Source organism: Crocodylus porosus, unplaced genomic scaffold (genome assembly GCF_001723895.1).
Source record: "Crocodylus porosus isolate Cpor-Errol unplaced genomic scaffold, CroPor_comp1, whole genome shotgun sequence".
Classification (NCBI taxonomy): Eukaryota; Metazoa; Chordata; order Crocodylia; family Crocodylidae; genus Crocodylus; species Crocodylus porosus.
In genome coordinates this window covers 17,533,693-17,547,424 of record NW_017728907.1, presented here as the reverse complement: position 1 = coordinate 17,547,424, position 13,732 = coordinate 17,533,693, and the positions used below count along the sequence as shown (strand labels likewise).

Below are 13,732 nucleotides of genomic sequence, written 5' to 3'. Positions count from 1 at the left end.
AGCCAGACACTGCTCTCCAAGCTGCTGGGCTGCATATCAGCAATTGGACTGATATCGGCTGATATGGCTCATTAATAATTGGCCATTGGTATCGCCCAGAAAATCTTTATCAGTGCACCCCTAAATGTTTCTGTTGTGAAGAACTCAGAAAGATCACAAGAGGTCAGAATGTCTTTGATACTTTGGATTCCTGTTCAGATTCCCTGGGTTTATTTTGTGAATCATGTTTGCATACCTAGCAATGCTAATGTTGCATGGCATCCTTGAAAAGATCTCAAGGCACCCCAAGATGCCACAGCATCCTGGTTGAGATTCACTGAATTTGTCAAAAAGGAGCTATGTTTATGGACAACTATCCAAGAAGCCATTATTAGGAAATATTTTTACACGGTTGAGTTAAACTGGCATTTCCTACTCTAGAGGCCTTGGACCTTACTGGAATGGAACATGTTGTCAGTACTAAGGGTGTACATACGAGTGTTCAGTGTTACAGATGAAGGTGGCCCACTGATAGAGCTGTGCAGTGGAAGCTTCCCCAGTGCTTTTCAATGCTTTTTCTTTTTAACCAGTTCCATTCCTGACTCTTTTTAACCAGAACTGCATCCCTCTGAGAGAAGCGTTAAATCCTCTTTTTGAATTTTAAAGCAAATCAAATCTATGCTTTGTTGAACCAGATGCTTTTTAGGAAAAAAAAAGTATTTTCTGTTAGTGGAAGGCAGGAAATATTTTACATACGTGATCAAGTGGCACATGATGCGTGGGACGTTTGAGGACAAATTGCCCTGTCCTACTCGAGAGCTGGCCTTCTGAAAGTGCTGATCTCACAACCCAGATAAAAATATTGATAGAGCTGTCAGACTTAAATAAGGCAACAGCAGTGTGAGGGGATTGTGTTTTGAGAGCTGGGCCACCCCTTTTCAAAGAGTGCTGAAATTAATTTGAAAGAAAGTAGATTGGTTTTCACTTTTAGGTTTCCAAAACTTGGGAGAGGAGATAAAATGACAGTAAAGTTTCTAATGACCAAGGATTAACTGCTTTAATAAAAAACATACATTCAAATCAAATTGTCTATTTCCAACTAAAGTTGTTTTATAGATTGCATTGATTCACTCTGCCTGGTTGAGTTAGACTTTGAGCTCAGAGAGGGTGGTGCAGAGACCTGCCTCATGCTTAGCTGGGGCCATTGATTTTGGGCCTATTTTACAAAGAGTCTGATTTAACAGAGCAGTGTATTCCGGATATTTTTGTAGAGGGTATTAAGTGGGACAGGAGCATTCCAGATGGAAGATCAATGGCCTTTTTCTCTCCTTGCTGTCTAGTGCCAGATATTTTTTTTTCTTGCTTTATGTCGCACTTATCATGAGCAATGAAAATATAATTAGAGGTTGATATGAATGTGTTAGCATTAAAGGCATTCCATTAGCAATAAATTTTAAGGATTTTTATTTTAATGAACAGGGTTCTAGAATGTATGACATTAAAACATGGAGGTTAAGTGCCTATATATTAAGGCCTTTCTGATGAGTTGGTTGATGGCACAACAGAGAAGCAGTCATTTGAATTCTGACAGCTACAGGAGAGGGAAACATGGTGCTGATGCATCTTGGAAGCATGTTTAAGTAGTAGTCCCTGAATAGCCACTTGTAGAATTTTAAAAGCTCTATTTAACCGTTGTCTCCATAGTAGTGCAAGAAGCATAATGCTGCTATGTTGCTGGGAGATAAAACAATCTAAAAACTGAAATCGCCCTCCATGTTTCCAGGAGCTGTATTCTTGCATTGTATTGACATGAAAGCAATACAAGAGAAAATGGAAAGGTAGTGCTTAACTTGGAGTCAGGGGGAGGTGTTGAGGTAGCACAGGAACAAGGGTTGGTAAAGTGTAAAGACCCCACTATGTGGACTTTTCCTACACTTGTGAAGGTCTCTTTGGCTCAAAGAATAAACCTCTCCCCTAGGTCCTAGTAACAAAAGATACCATTCAGATTCTTAATTCGGACCTCGTTTGGTATAGACTGATAAACCACGCTACATTTGTCGTCTCATCTCCATTATTGCTTATAATTGTTGTTGACATGTGAGGTAATGTTTTGCATTATAATATGAATAAATATGCTTTGGTAAAGAAGTTGTTTGGGCTGCATTTGGAAATCAATGGTAGTTTGTCCCTGGCAACATGCTGAGAATTTCAAATTCCTCTCTAACTTCTTGTTTTCTGAATTGTAAGGGTTTTGGATGATTTAGGATGTGTGCCTAGAAAGTGTTAAACTGCTTTTTAACCTTGAGCTAAAAAGTCATACTGTCTTCTCTGAATAGAGAAGTGTTTTATACAGAGAGGAACAGCCCCAATATGGTGATGTAAGTCAGAATATTCTGATAGCTTGGAGCATTTATACACACACATTTGTCTGCTTTGATGTGCCAGAGATCCGGCACGTTGGAGCAGACTGTTATCTGTTCCGCATACAGGCTGATGCACATGTGAGCTGACACGCCTGGCGCTACATTGCACGCATGTTTATAACTGGTGAAATGTGGAACAACACCTGAGAAAATGGCAGCGGTGTGTTTTTGAACTAAAACATCTTCGAAGTGTTTTATCTCAAAAGCATGCTGCTGCCATTTTCTCAGCGCTGTCGCACATTTTGCCTTTTATACAAATGGATGCACCTAAGGACCAGGTACTTTTAAAAGCACCTGGCACTGCAGTGCAAACATGTACAAATGTCCTTGGTGGTAAGAGGAGGTACCTGGGCTCCAGCTCTGCTTAATTATTTGTACATAGTGAAACAGTGTCTGTGGAAAAGATTGAGAGGAGAGCACCCTGCTCCTGAAAAACATATAACCTGTTGGCAAGGGCACTTTCCTGATAGCTGGAAAATGCGGGCTCAAACCCCCTGATGACAGGGGCAGAAATTGAACCTGCATCTCCTCCTCCAGTCTTGGTAAATGCTCTTGGTGAATCTTTTGCTTTTCTAACAAGTGCTAGAAATATTTCTTTTAAAATGTAATGTGAAAGAAATGTTCAAGTCTTTTGAGGTTTTATGTTTGGTTGGTTGATTGGCTGGTTGCTTGGTTTGATGAGGAAAAAGTTTTAAAAAAGAAAAGAGATTGAAGCCAGAACATGTTTTTTTTTCTAATCAGCTATAAAACAGAAAATCATCCTGGATAGTTTGTCACTTACTGGACTAAACAAAAGCAGCATACTCTTAGGATTGTTGGAGGAGGAAAAGGAAATTGCATGGGCTAGTATGCCAGCCTTTGGGCCAAGAGACAGATGTGGGTGTTTGTAGAGGAAAAAGCATTTGATATGTCTAGGATATGTGGGGAGGAGGAAGGAGGCAAAAAAGGTCCCATAGGTCATGAGACTAAGTCTAGTGGAGGACAGGGCATTTACAGTAGTATAGGAGAAAGGAAAACTAATACCACTGGGAAAGTTTTTATGCAGCCAGCCACTTTTTAAAATTAATATGATAACTAATACTAGTATGGTTTGACTAAAGTCTGTCTGAAATCTAATTAACTTCCTTGAATTCATCCAAGACTTTGATTTTTATTTTGTATGTATCGCACTGCTTACAAAGTAATAGTGTAAAGTAGAAGTCTCAATTAAAACCAGGATCCTCTATCTTTATAGTAACACTAACTTTCTGGACTGTTACCAGGTCAACAGACAGTCAGCTGAAGCTGTGGAACGTTGGGAAACCTCACTGCCTGCGCTCCTTCAAGGGCCACATCAACGAGAAGAATTTTGTAGGCCTGGCATCCAATGGAGACTATATTGCCTGTGGTGAGTAGAGCAGCATCCACATATGTTTGCAGACCTCCCAGCCCTCCACATAGCCTTCCCCCTAGAGAGTGGTATAAAGAGTTTAAGCCTAGTGGAGTTTGTACTTATTGCAGTTTCAGACTGGTTTTTCAGCTGGTGTCATTTGCGCGTGACATTTTAATGCAACCTTCAGGGTCCTGCTACATGTTCAAATTAAAGTTAATTAGAAACCAACTATAGAGTTGTTACACGTTTTTAAACATTAACTTTGTAGGAGGTTGGCTCTTTTTATAGCTGGATAGTCATTTTTGTCCTGTGATAATTACTTTGTACATTTGGCTGGTTTAAATTTATTGCACAATTAACCAGTTAATTGTGTAATATATGTAACATCCAGCAGGGGCTTCAGAATTTTATGGGAAAATCAACAATCAGCATTAGGTATCATGAACATGGCATGTATCTTTTAAAGTTATTAACCAATCATTCTAACTAAATCATCTTATAGTAGGTCAGAATTCTGTAGCTGCTTGGGTAGTCTTGGATGTGTTATTTAGCATGGTACTCTGTATAGCCGAAGCAGTCCGGTATCCTTTATTCTGGACCGCTTTCTAGTAGACCAAGCAAGTCATTTTAAAGAGTGACTCTAGCTTCCACTGAGCTGTAGTTTTTCGGGGGGGGTTTTCTCCACTAGGATGTACTATAAAATCTGTGTAAATCCATTTTTCTACTGCAGCGGATTATAGCGAACTCATTGGAGGGTAAATTAAGAATTCAGACAATTCCACCCCTGGTAAAAAGATTCCCTAAATCAGGGCTGTGCAACTTCAAAATGGTCAGGGGCTACATGTCCTACAAGCTGCACACTGCAGGGAGGGCACTAGCGGGGGCCACAGGCCTCTTAGTATATATATGCCCCATGTGTGGACATTAGTGGGGGTGCTGCCATCCTGCTGCCCCACATCCTACTGCACCACGCGCATGCATAGATACACACCTTCTCATGCAGCATGGCATCCCTGCCTTACCTTCAGCTCCCTGCAGGCTCTCCTATGGCACTGTGACACATGGGCACTTCGGGTTGGTGGCTTCCCCAGCACCAAGGACTGTGCAGTGGCATCCTGCCCCACTGTTGGTGTGGGGGCAGGCAGCACAAGCCAAGAGAGGGAGGGAAGTGCCAGGACCCCAGCTGTTGGAGCAGCCAGGGTAATAAGGGCAGCTGCAGCTAGGTGGGAGCCCAGGAGCTACATTGTTGGTCTCTCACAGGCTACCAATTGAGTGTCTCTGCCCTAAATGTTGCTTCTGCACTGCTGTGGCTCATTCAAGTGCCTAGGGTAGTGCAGTGTCCGTCATTCCCCCCGGTTTTTCAAACCTACATAATGGCCAAGGAAACATATTATTTTTTCTATCTTGTGTGCTATATCACTAAATCCCACTTTGCACCACACTTATAATAGTGAAGTGACCTGATTATAATTTTGTAGCATACAGGGCACCTTCAGCTATGATCAATGCTTTACCAAAGTTACAGAACAAGATCTCAACAATACATATGCATTACTGGAGGAATCTTATAAGCAAGTCTGACTAATTTGTAATGTAGACCGAGTCATAATAACTTGAAAATCTGATGTGGAGTGATGTTGATATGGAGTAGTCTAGTCACAGCAGCCATCTGTGATAAGGATCAAAGAAGTCTTACTCATGGGGTCCAGTACTAGAACGTTTCTTTGTTCACTTTTATTTATAGGAAGTGAAAATAACTCCCTCTACCTGTACTATAAGGGCCTCTCAAAGACACTGTTGACGTTCAAGTTTGACACAGTCAAAAGCGTCCTGGACAAGGACCGGAAGGAGGATGACACAAATGAATTCGTCAGTGCTGTGTGCTGGAGGGCGCTGCCAGATGGGGTAAGCTTTTCTTTCTCTTAAGATTGCAGCTGGGCAAATGCCAAATGTTCATTTAAGATGATGGCATTGTCGAAGGTTTGCCTGCTTGTGGTATTTTCCTGGTTACCTTTCTTGGAATTGTGTAAGTCAGTAGTAGACGGCATGATTTTAGAACAATAGAAACATTACATGTCACTTTTTAAAAAAAATAGTGCATGCTAATGAGTCCATTTGTAACTCAAGAAAAGTTAGAAATTCAAAATTATAGCATGTACAAAATGTCCTCTTCTGCAGACTTAGCGGCATTTTGTAGCAATCGATTCCTTTGAGTGTTTCTTTATATAGACCTGACATCTTGTGGGTTTTTTTTAAAGGAGTTTTGGTAAGGTTAAAAAAGTGATCATATGCCATTATTTAAATTGCATCTTGCCTGTGTAGGATTACACATTTCAATATAGGTACCATTTATGAATGATTAAATGTTAAAACAAAATAAGCACAAGTTGCAGTCATCTCAATTACTGTTATATTGATCATTATTTCAAATATACAGTTGTCCGCTTTCATCGTGAGGCTCTCGACTTGGATTGGCTTGGAAAAATTTGGTTAGAGTTTGTGTTTAAAAAAACCTCATAAAAATACTTGCATGTGCAAAAAAGTACAGTATAAAGTTATTCGTGTTTATGTTTGCAGATCAGGGATTTAATTGGTTTAGAAAAACCTTGCCCTATATGGAATTTTACTTTAAGAACTAAAGACGAACCTGAGATATTTGCCTCTGAAAAATCTCTTTACAGTAATAATGGTAATGGAAAATGCCTTCACAGTCATGACTTGGGTGTCACTTAAGGCAAGCTTATTTTAGATGGTAATGCAGAATCAAAACCAAATCTTGCTCTGTTTTTTAAATAATTTGCATCTTGCATTCAAAGATAAAAGCTACTTCTATTCTTTTAGACTCTAAGATTTTTTTTTGGTCTGATTTTGTAGTAATCTTATTTTATAGACAGATATGGATGGCATAACTCAAGTGGACATTAGCAGCTGTACAACTTTCAATTCAGATCTCTACCACAACGGCCATTCAGCAGTAACCTGTAGACTTAAGTGCCCCTTCCCCATTTTTCTCTGTGGCAATATTTCCAGTCAGCCTGCCTTGCTCATTTATTTGTATGTCTGTGTTTTGTCCAGGCAATAGAGATGAAGTCTCTGAGTCTTTTTGATTACTTTTCCCTGCCTCTTCCCATGTTTCCTGTCACACTGTCCCTCGCTACTCTAGTCTGACTGGTACTCAAATTTAAGCACCTCATAAGCCATTAAATTGAGTTACAGACAGGTACAAAAGGATTTTAAAACCTGAACGTAAAAATTTGTGTAATAAATGGATGGTAATGCAACAATTAAATCAACTCAGTAATGTGCAGTCTGATCATAATTTAGATCTTATTTTGTTTTCTGACTCTACCACTGTTCTGATCATATGTCATTTCCTTCTGGGTTTGTTTTAAATAGCCATGTATTTCTCCTTTGACTACCCAGAGTACCCTTCCCTAGTTTAGAAAGTGAGCAGTGAAGAGCTACGTGTGATTCATGAGTTAGAGGCTGAGTGTTTGTTTTCAGCAATTTACTTGTGGCTATAGTATATCCTTTGATACTTTACGTACAGTGTTTTGCATTTTTTCATGAGCCACCATTGTGATCCCTTCTTTGTCAGGAGGCCTTAGCCTTTCTCCCATAATAGTGCATCCACTTCCGCTGAGCCAAAAAGTACTCTTTCTTGTGCGTGTTCCCCACACTTTTAACTGTGCAGGGGACCCTCCTAGAATTTGAGATTTTGCTAGAGTTGTTGGCATGTTAAATTACTGCACCAGCATATAGTTACGAGGGTCTTGTACATCCATGATGAACCTTTCAAGGACAATGTTCTTTTATTCTTAGTTTCATAGAAATTTTTGGAATATCATATGTCCTTTTCTAAGAAGGCTTCATACTTGCACCAATTCACCTGGAGCACAGGATATGTTTTTAGTGAGGCCTGGAGTATATTTAGAGAAAATAATGTTTTTCTGGTGTTCTTGTAATGCACCGGAGCCAAGGATCTAGTTCTGACTTCTGGCTGGTATAGTCTTACCTGAGAAAATTCACTCCTTTCATTCCCCCCCCCCCCATACAAGGGAGATGCTTAGGTTTTGGACGCGCATCATTTATACCAATGTATTTGGCCTCTATGCCAATATAAAAAAGGATCCAATACCACACACAGTCCATGCCAGTATAATTTACTTGAATCCTGGTGTAAATTACCCTGGGAGAAAACAGGGTGAAAACTACACAGGTATATTTTAAGCATTTTCTGCTCATCCTGGGATATTGTGTGCTCAGGGCAAACAAGCTTAATACCCACTGCCTTTTTACCTAATCAGCAGTCCCTCAGTGGTAGAATGCTCTTTACTATGGCTCATTGGTGGTTCTTGAGGTAACTGCAGAAGTTGCAGGTCTTTCTGCAGGGGTGAGTAGGCCAGGATTTCTCTCCTTTTTCTCCCCTCTGCCTCAAAAGCAATACATTTTACCTTGAAGCAGGCTGCCCCTTGATTGAGCACCATTGGAGGCGATTAGCACCCATCTTCTCCCAGGTTTTGATTGTAGGCATCAGTTTTCTTGAGGTATGCCTTCAATCATTTCCTCTGGCTGCTGCGAGATCTCAGGCTGCAGCTAAGCTGGGAATAGAGCATTTGTTTTGGGAATTGAGTCAGGCATCTGCACACATTGTCTGCTCCAGTGCAGTTGGTGCTTGAGGATCACTGACTTAATGCTGATAACATTGGCTTCAACAAGGCATTTGTGTGGTGATCTTCCCATTTGATGCGGATGATTTTTCAGAGGCATTGACGATATCTTTCCAGGCTCTTGCGATGGCAGCAGTAGGTCATGCACGTTTCACACCTGTAGAGGAGAGTGGGGGTGATAACTGCATTGTATACCTGGATCTTGGTGTCTTTCTGGAGATCATGGTGCACGAGGGGTACGATGCAACAGGGGAGACTCCAGCTGGGAAGCTGAGGGTCAGGTAGGCCATGTGGCAGTGTTGTGAGGAGAAGGGTGAAGGAAGAGGAGCACTGGGCTGTGTGGTGCAGCAGGGAAGGAAAGAGATGCAGCTTGTAGCTCCAGGGGTACAGCCCCCCCTAGTGCAGGTTTCAGGGCATGTAGCCCCTGGCTGTTCAGAAGTTGAACTGCCCTGCCTTAGGACTCTTCAGTATAAACCAGAAGTGATAGTTTCCCTGCTTTAACAACAGAACCAGGAAGATAGATAGAAATGTCTCTTCCATCTCTTTCTAAGTATTGCATATGGGAGAGTCCCTTCTAAGGGCTATATCTTGATCACACATCTGGGATATAGATGATTCTTTATGAAGGCCCAGTTGTATTCATCTTCTCCTGTTACTCCTGCATAACTTTCCTGAAGAGAGGGCACAATATATTCTGACCTGGCTGCTTACATTCCAAAGTTAAAGGTGTACATCTTACATCTGTCACTCCATTATTCTTAAATAACCCTCTGTACCCCCTCTCAAAATTGAGTTGACATTTCTCAGAAACCTGCTGTTTGGAGATCAGGTTCAGCATGGTCTGCTCCCAGGGCAGCAGAAAAGATATTACAGCCTAACACAGAAGCAATTTGATTATGTAGATTAAGCATGGCTCAATCTATCATAATCGCTGTAAAGAAGCCATTTAATTTTGTGCCTGTTTGCATGAGTGTTCATTACTGCAGATAAACAGGTTAGCCTGAGAGACTTTCCAAGCAGAAATATCAAGGCCTTGATAAGCAGCAAGGAGATAAAGATAAGAGCTGGGGGGAAAAAAGCCATGAAAATTAGCCTAGGTAAAGATTTGTGTCTTTTTTTAGACCAAAAAAAAAAAAAGAGAAAAAGAAAATGTATTAGAAGCAGCATCTTTTTTTGTTTGTTTTTTTTTTTAAATTAAGTTTTCTCATTCTCTAAAAGAAGCAGTTTGGGAATATATACTTTTGCTTAAAGGTCATTTGACATGGAGTTGGAACACTTTTAATGGTGTATTCTCCAAGTACTAACATAATGACACTGCAACTTTGTGAAAATGTCTTTGAATCAACATACGGATTGGAAGAACAGAGAACTGGCTTGTGTTTGCTCATCTCAGGGTCATTCTTCAAATCATCAATTTAGCTGTTTCTGGGAGTTGAACCATTTAACCACCAGCAAAAGTCTCTTGGATATTCAGGAGGCTTCAGATCTCCCTCAGATGTTATGTGACAGAAGTATCTTTTATATCCATCACTTTCCTTGTTATCCTGTCTTGGCTTTTCTGGTGATGTTGTAATCATTCCCCAAAACTAGTTGCTAGTTGGTGTGCTAAGTTAATTACCAGTCTTGCCAGGAATTTTTAGAGGAATGACTGAACCCAGCCTTCTTTACCAAAATAGCCAGCTTCATTAGTTTCAGATGATCCTTTTCTTAGATTTTATAACTACTGTTCTGAAACGAGAGTGTTGTACACACCTTTCTGGCTTGCCACTTTAGGAAACAAAAATTGACTCAGAGTGGGGGGAGGTGGCTTGCCAAAACTCAGACCATTAATGACAGCGCTGACCATTAAATCATCTTATTTCTTGACAATATCTCGGATTTAATTAAATTTTTAAATAATAACATGCAGTTATTTTACCATTAATTATTAAATGGTATCTTTATTCTGTCATGTATTTGTTTTATTTCTCATAGGATTCTGTATTAGCATACATGAGCTACTCTGGGACATCAACAATTTACAATCATCAGATTGTCTCCCTTACACTAGATTTAATTTAGCTAATTCAGATTATTTCTGAAAGTGATTCGTTACAAATTTTAACTGCTAATTAATTTGGAAGAGTTATTAATATTAACATGATATCTCCCATGTTGTTCCTAAATACCCAGTGCTTATTCAGTGTCCTTCCATAATAACCTACATTATCTAGTCATAGTTCTAGTAACCTGAAAGCTCAGTTTTAGCTTCAGCTATTTTCCAAAAACCTTTCATTCTACTTTGCTATGCTTTGTTTGTAAAAGCTGGGGTTTAAAATCATTTCAAAACTAATTGTTTTTATTTTCAAGTTAAATAGCGGTTTTTCCTTGCAGAATCTTCTGATAGCGTTCTTCAGGTAACAGTTGAGGATAATTAAAGGATAGAACTATGCTGTTCTCTCTACTTCCCCTGGCTTCTAAATTTGAGCCTCTTTCTCTAGGTGGTCACATTCAGCAGTAGTGATCCACTGAAAATGCTTCTAGGGCAACCCCTGCCATTTCCTCATTTTTCAGTGTTTGAGCCCCACAACAGTTGATTCCCTATGATGAAAGATTATACTTTTCAAAAGTGTGCCTTCTCTTTATATTGACATAGCTTCTGGTCTGGTATTATATTACTCTGTTTCCTTCACCTTCATTCCCAAAACGCTGTGGACGACTCCTTGGTGTATAGCACAGTAGGGCGCATGCTTGTGACCTTTCAGGCAGATGAATAACATAGGGTGGGTCTGCTGGCTGGACTGGGACCCATGCTACCCCACCTACCCCCATGCATCAGGATTGGGCCCTGAACGCCTAATGTAATGCAGAGATCTTTGGGAATCCCCACAGGTCAGATGCCCCAGCACCAGGAGCATCTGGCCTGCAAGGTGTGGGCTGAACATCCCTGGTATAACAAACTTGGCTCCCCTTTGTTTGTCTCTTGGCCAAAATGCATAATTGATAGTTTCCTATTTGCAGTAATCTAGGAATCATTTCCTGATAAACACATAAACTTAGTTATGTTCACAATGTCTCTGTGTTTCCCCTAGAGAGCCTTAAATGGGTTGGCTGCTCCTCATGGAGTTTATGCACTATGAAGTTTAGATATACCAAGTTAACTAACTCCGGACTAGCAGTTCTCAGCCAGGGTATTGTGGCACCCCAGGATGCTGCGATACCAGCACCACCATCACAGGGAGACACTGTCCTGCACACTGTGGTTTTCAGAAGGCATACAGAGGCTGAACTGGAAGATCTGTAAGAAAAGTGGCATGCCTGTCTGCATTACGCTACTTTCTGCTGTGGCTGCTTCTCAGTTTGGCACTGCTCCTTCTAAAAACTGAGGAACACAGCACAGTTTCATCCTATGGTGGCAGTAGTGACAGTTCACAGTACTCCCTTGGCCTACCCCCTCCCAGACCTGCGTGTCCTTTTGCCCAACCCTGTCCACCCCGTTGTCACTCCCCAGGTATGGCCTAACACCTCATCCCTGACAGCTGGCCATCCCTGAATTCTCCCCAACTTGCTCCAGGTCTGGAGTTCAGGGGAGATCTCCCTGGATAACTAAGGGAAAAAACTTGTCCCAGTGGTTCCAGATTCCCACCAGTTACCTGGAGCCGTGTGTGGGGAATCAGCTGCTGCACTAGGCCAGGCAGAGCTAGGGCAACGGTCCCTGCCAGTGGCCTGAAGGGGTGAATGTAATATAATTATAATTATATAGTCAGTTGATAACAATAATACAATGATAATGCTTGTTATACTCTTCATAATTTTTTTTTTTTTTTAAATGGGGTGCTGCTAATTTCTGAGAAGTTTTGGAGTGTCTTCAATCTAAAAAGGTTGAAAATCATTGTTCTAGATTAGGGGTGAGGAATTAGTTTGGCTTGAGGGCTGCTTAACAACTTTTGGTGACCTGTCCAGGGCCACAAGGGTAGCCCCATCTCTTGAAAGGTGCTCTGCCACCTGATCGCCATCTTCGGACCAGAAGTCCCTGTGACAGAATGCTACCTCTATCTCTCCCCAAAAACTCTGCTGTGTGACAATTCAGTTAACATGGCTCCTGCAGAGGGGAGACATCCCATCTCTTTAGGTAACCTGAGTTGGATACGTTCCTGAGGGAGGGGGGAAACCTGCTCCCTCTGCCTACTTGACTGGTATCACATACCTGGGTGAGGGGCTTATGCTCCCTGTTGTTCCAAGCAATGCCAACCTGACTGGGAGGAGGCTAGAGACCCTGCCAGTCTACCTGGCAACCAGTGATGTATTTCAAATTGGCTGGCTGGCAGCCAACAGGTCCTGGTCTCCATTGGACCAGATAAATGAGATCATAAGGTCTCTATAAGTTAAGGACTGCCCAGGAGGAGGAGCAGTAGCCATGATGAAACTCAGAGAGAGAAGAGGTAGACCATCTGAAACTTGCTCTGTCTCTTGAAACTCTTGATCAGTGAACTGCCTGCCTCCAGAGGGAATCTCCTTCTGCCTCTGGATGATTCTCGTGAGTGAGCTACCTGAGATCTAACTAGATGTATATCTTGCAGTAATTCAGATACATGATCAAAGGCTACCCAGCCATGCCTGTTTTCTCCATGGGATTTCTCTGATATTGCTCTACCCTGTACCCTATTCCAAACCTACTCCTTGTAACCAATAAAGTTCTCCTTTGTAGCTAGCATGGGAGACTTATTGGGAGTGGGTCTAGATTATGCTTCGGGGGTCCACTTGGTTTGGCTGACTAAGGGAGACCACTGTTTGTGCTTCAGACTGAGAGAAGTACCCCAAGTTCTTGAAGTGGGGTAAGTACCCTCAAGGGCTACTAGGCCTGCGTTTCCCAGGGGGCATAGATCCAGAATCAGTCCAGACTGTGGGTGGTGGCAGTGTTACTGCCGGGTTAGTGGGTGTGCTCCAGGAAGGGGGTCAGCCAGATGTGAGGCACCCGCCAGGGAGGCACTTGGAGCTTGGAAGGTGGTCGGGCTCAATGGGGAGGGTGGCTCAGCACAGGAGCACCCCCTCCTGGCCCACCACAGTCCCACCTCTAATTCCTGAACTGTGCCACCAGAAGTCCCTCCTCTTGCCCCTGGAAGTACTGGGGGGGTGGGCATTGCCATCCTGGAACCAGAAAAAAAGCAAATCATATTTGAAAAATCAAACATTTACTATAAAATTATTTTAATTTTACTTCAAAAATATTTTTGTCCTGATTTACATGTATATGCACTATGCAAAACAGGCTATTGCATACTAGCTCAAAATAAAGTCTTACTCTTGGA

The 13,732-nt window shown here is 41.6% G+C and overlaps 1 protein-coding gene across 1 annotated transcript in view; it reads left to right on the top strand.

The window, feature by feature from the left end:
• Positions 1 to 13,732, top strand: part of RFWD2 (ring finger and WD repeat domain 2) — a gene marked incomplete at its 5' end in the record, with an annotated part of 205,772 nt that overhangs the window by 151,450 nt on the left and 40,590 nt on the right. The window contains 2 exons of the mRNA XM_019530579.1: positions 3,665 to 3,789; positions 5,519 to 5,679. Coding sequence (XP_019386124.1) covers positions 3,665 to 3,789; positions 5,519 to 5,679 — 286 coding nt within the window. The remainder of the gene's footprint in view (positions 1 to 3,664; positions 3,790 to 5,518; positions 5,680 to 13,732) is intronic.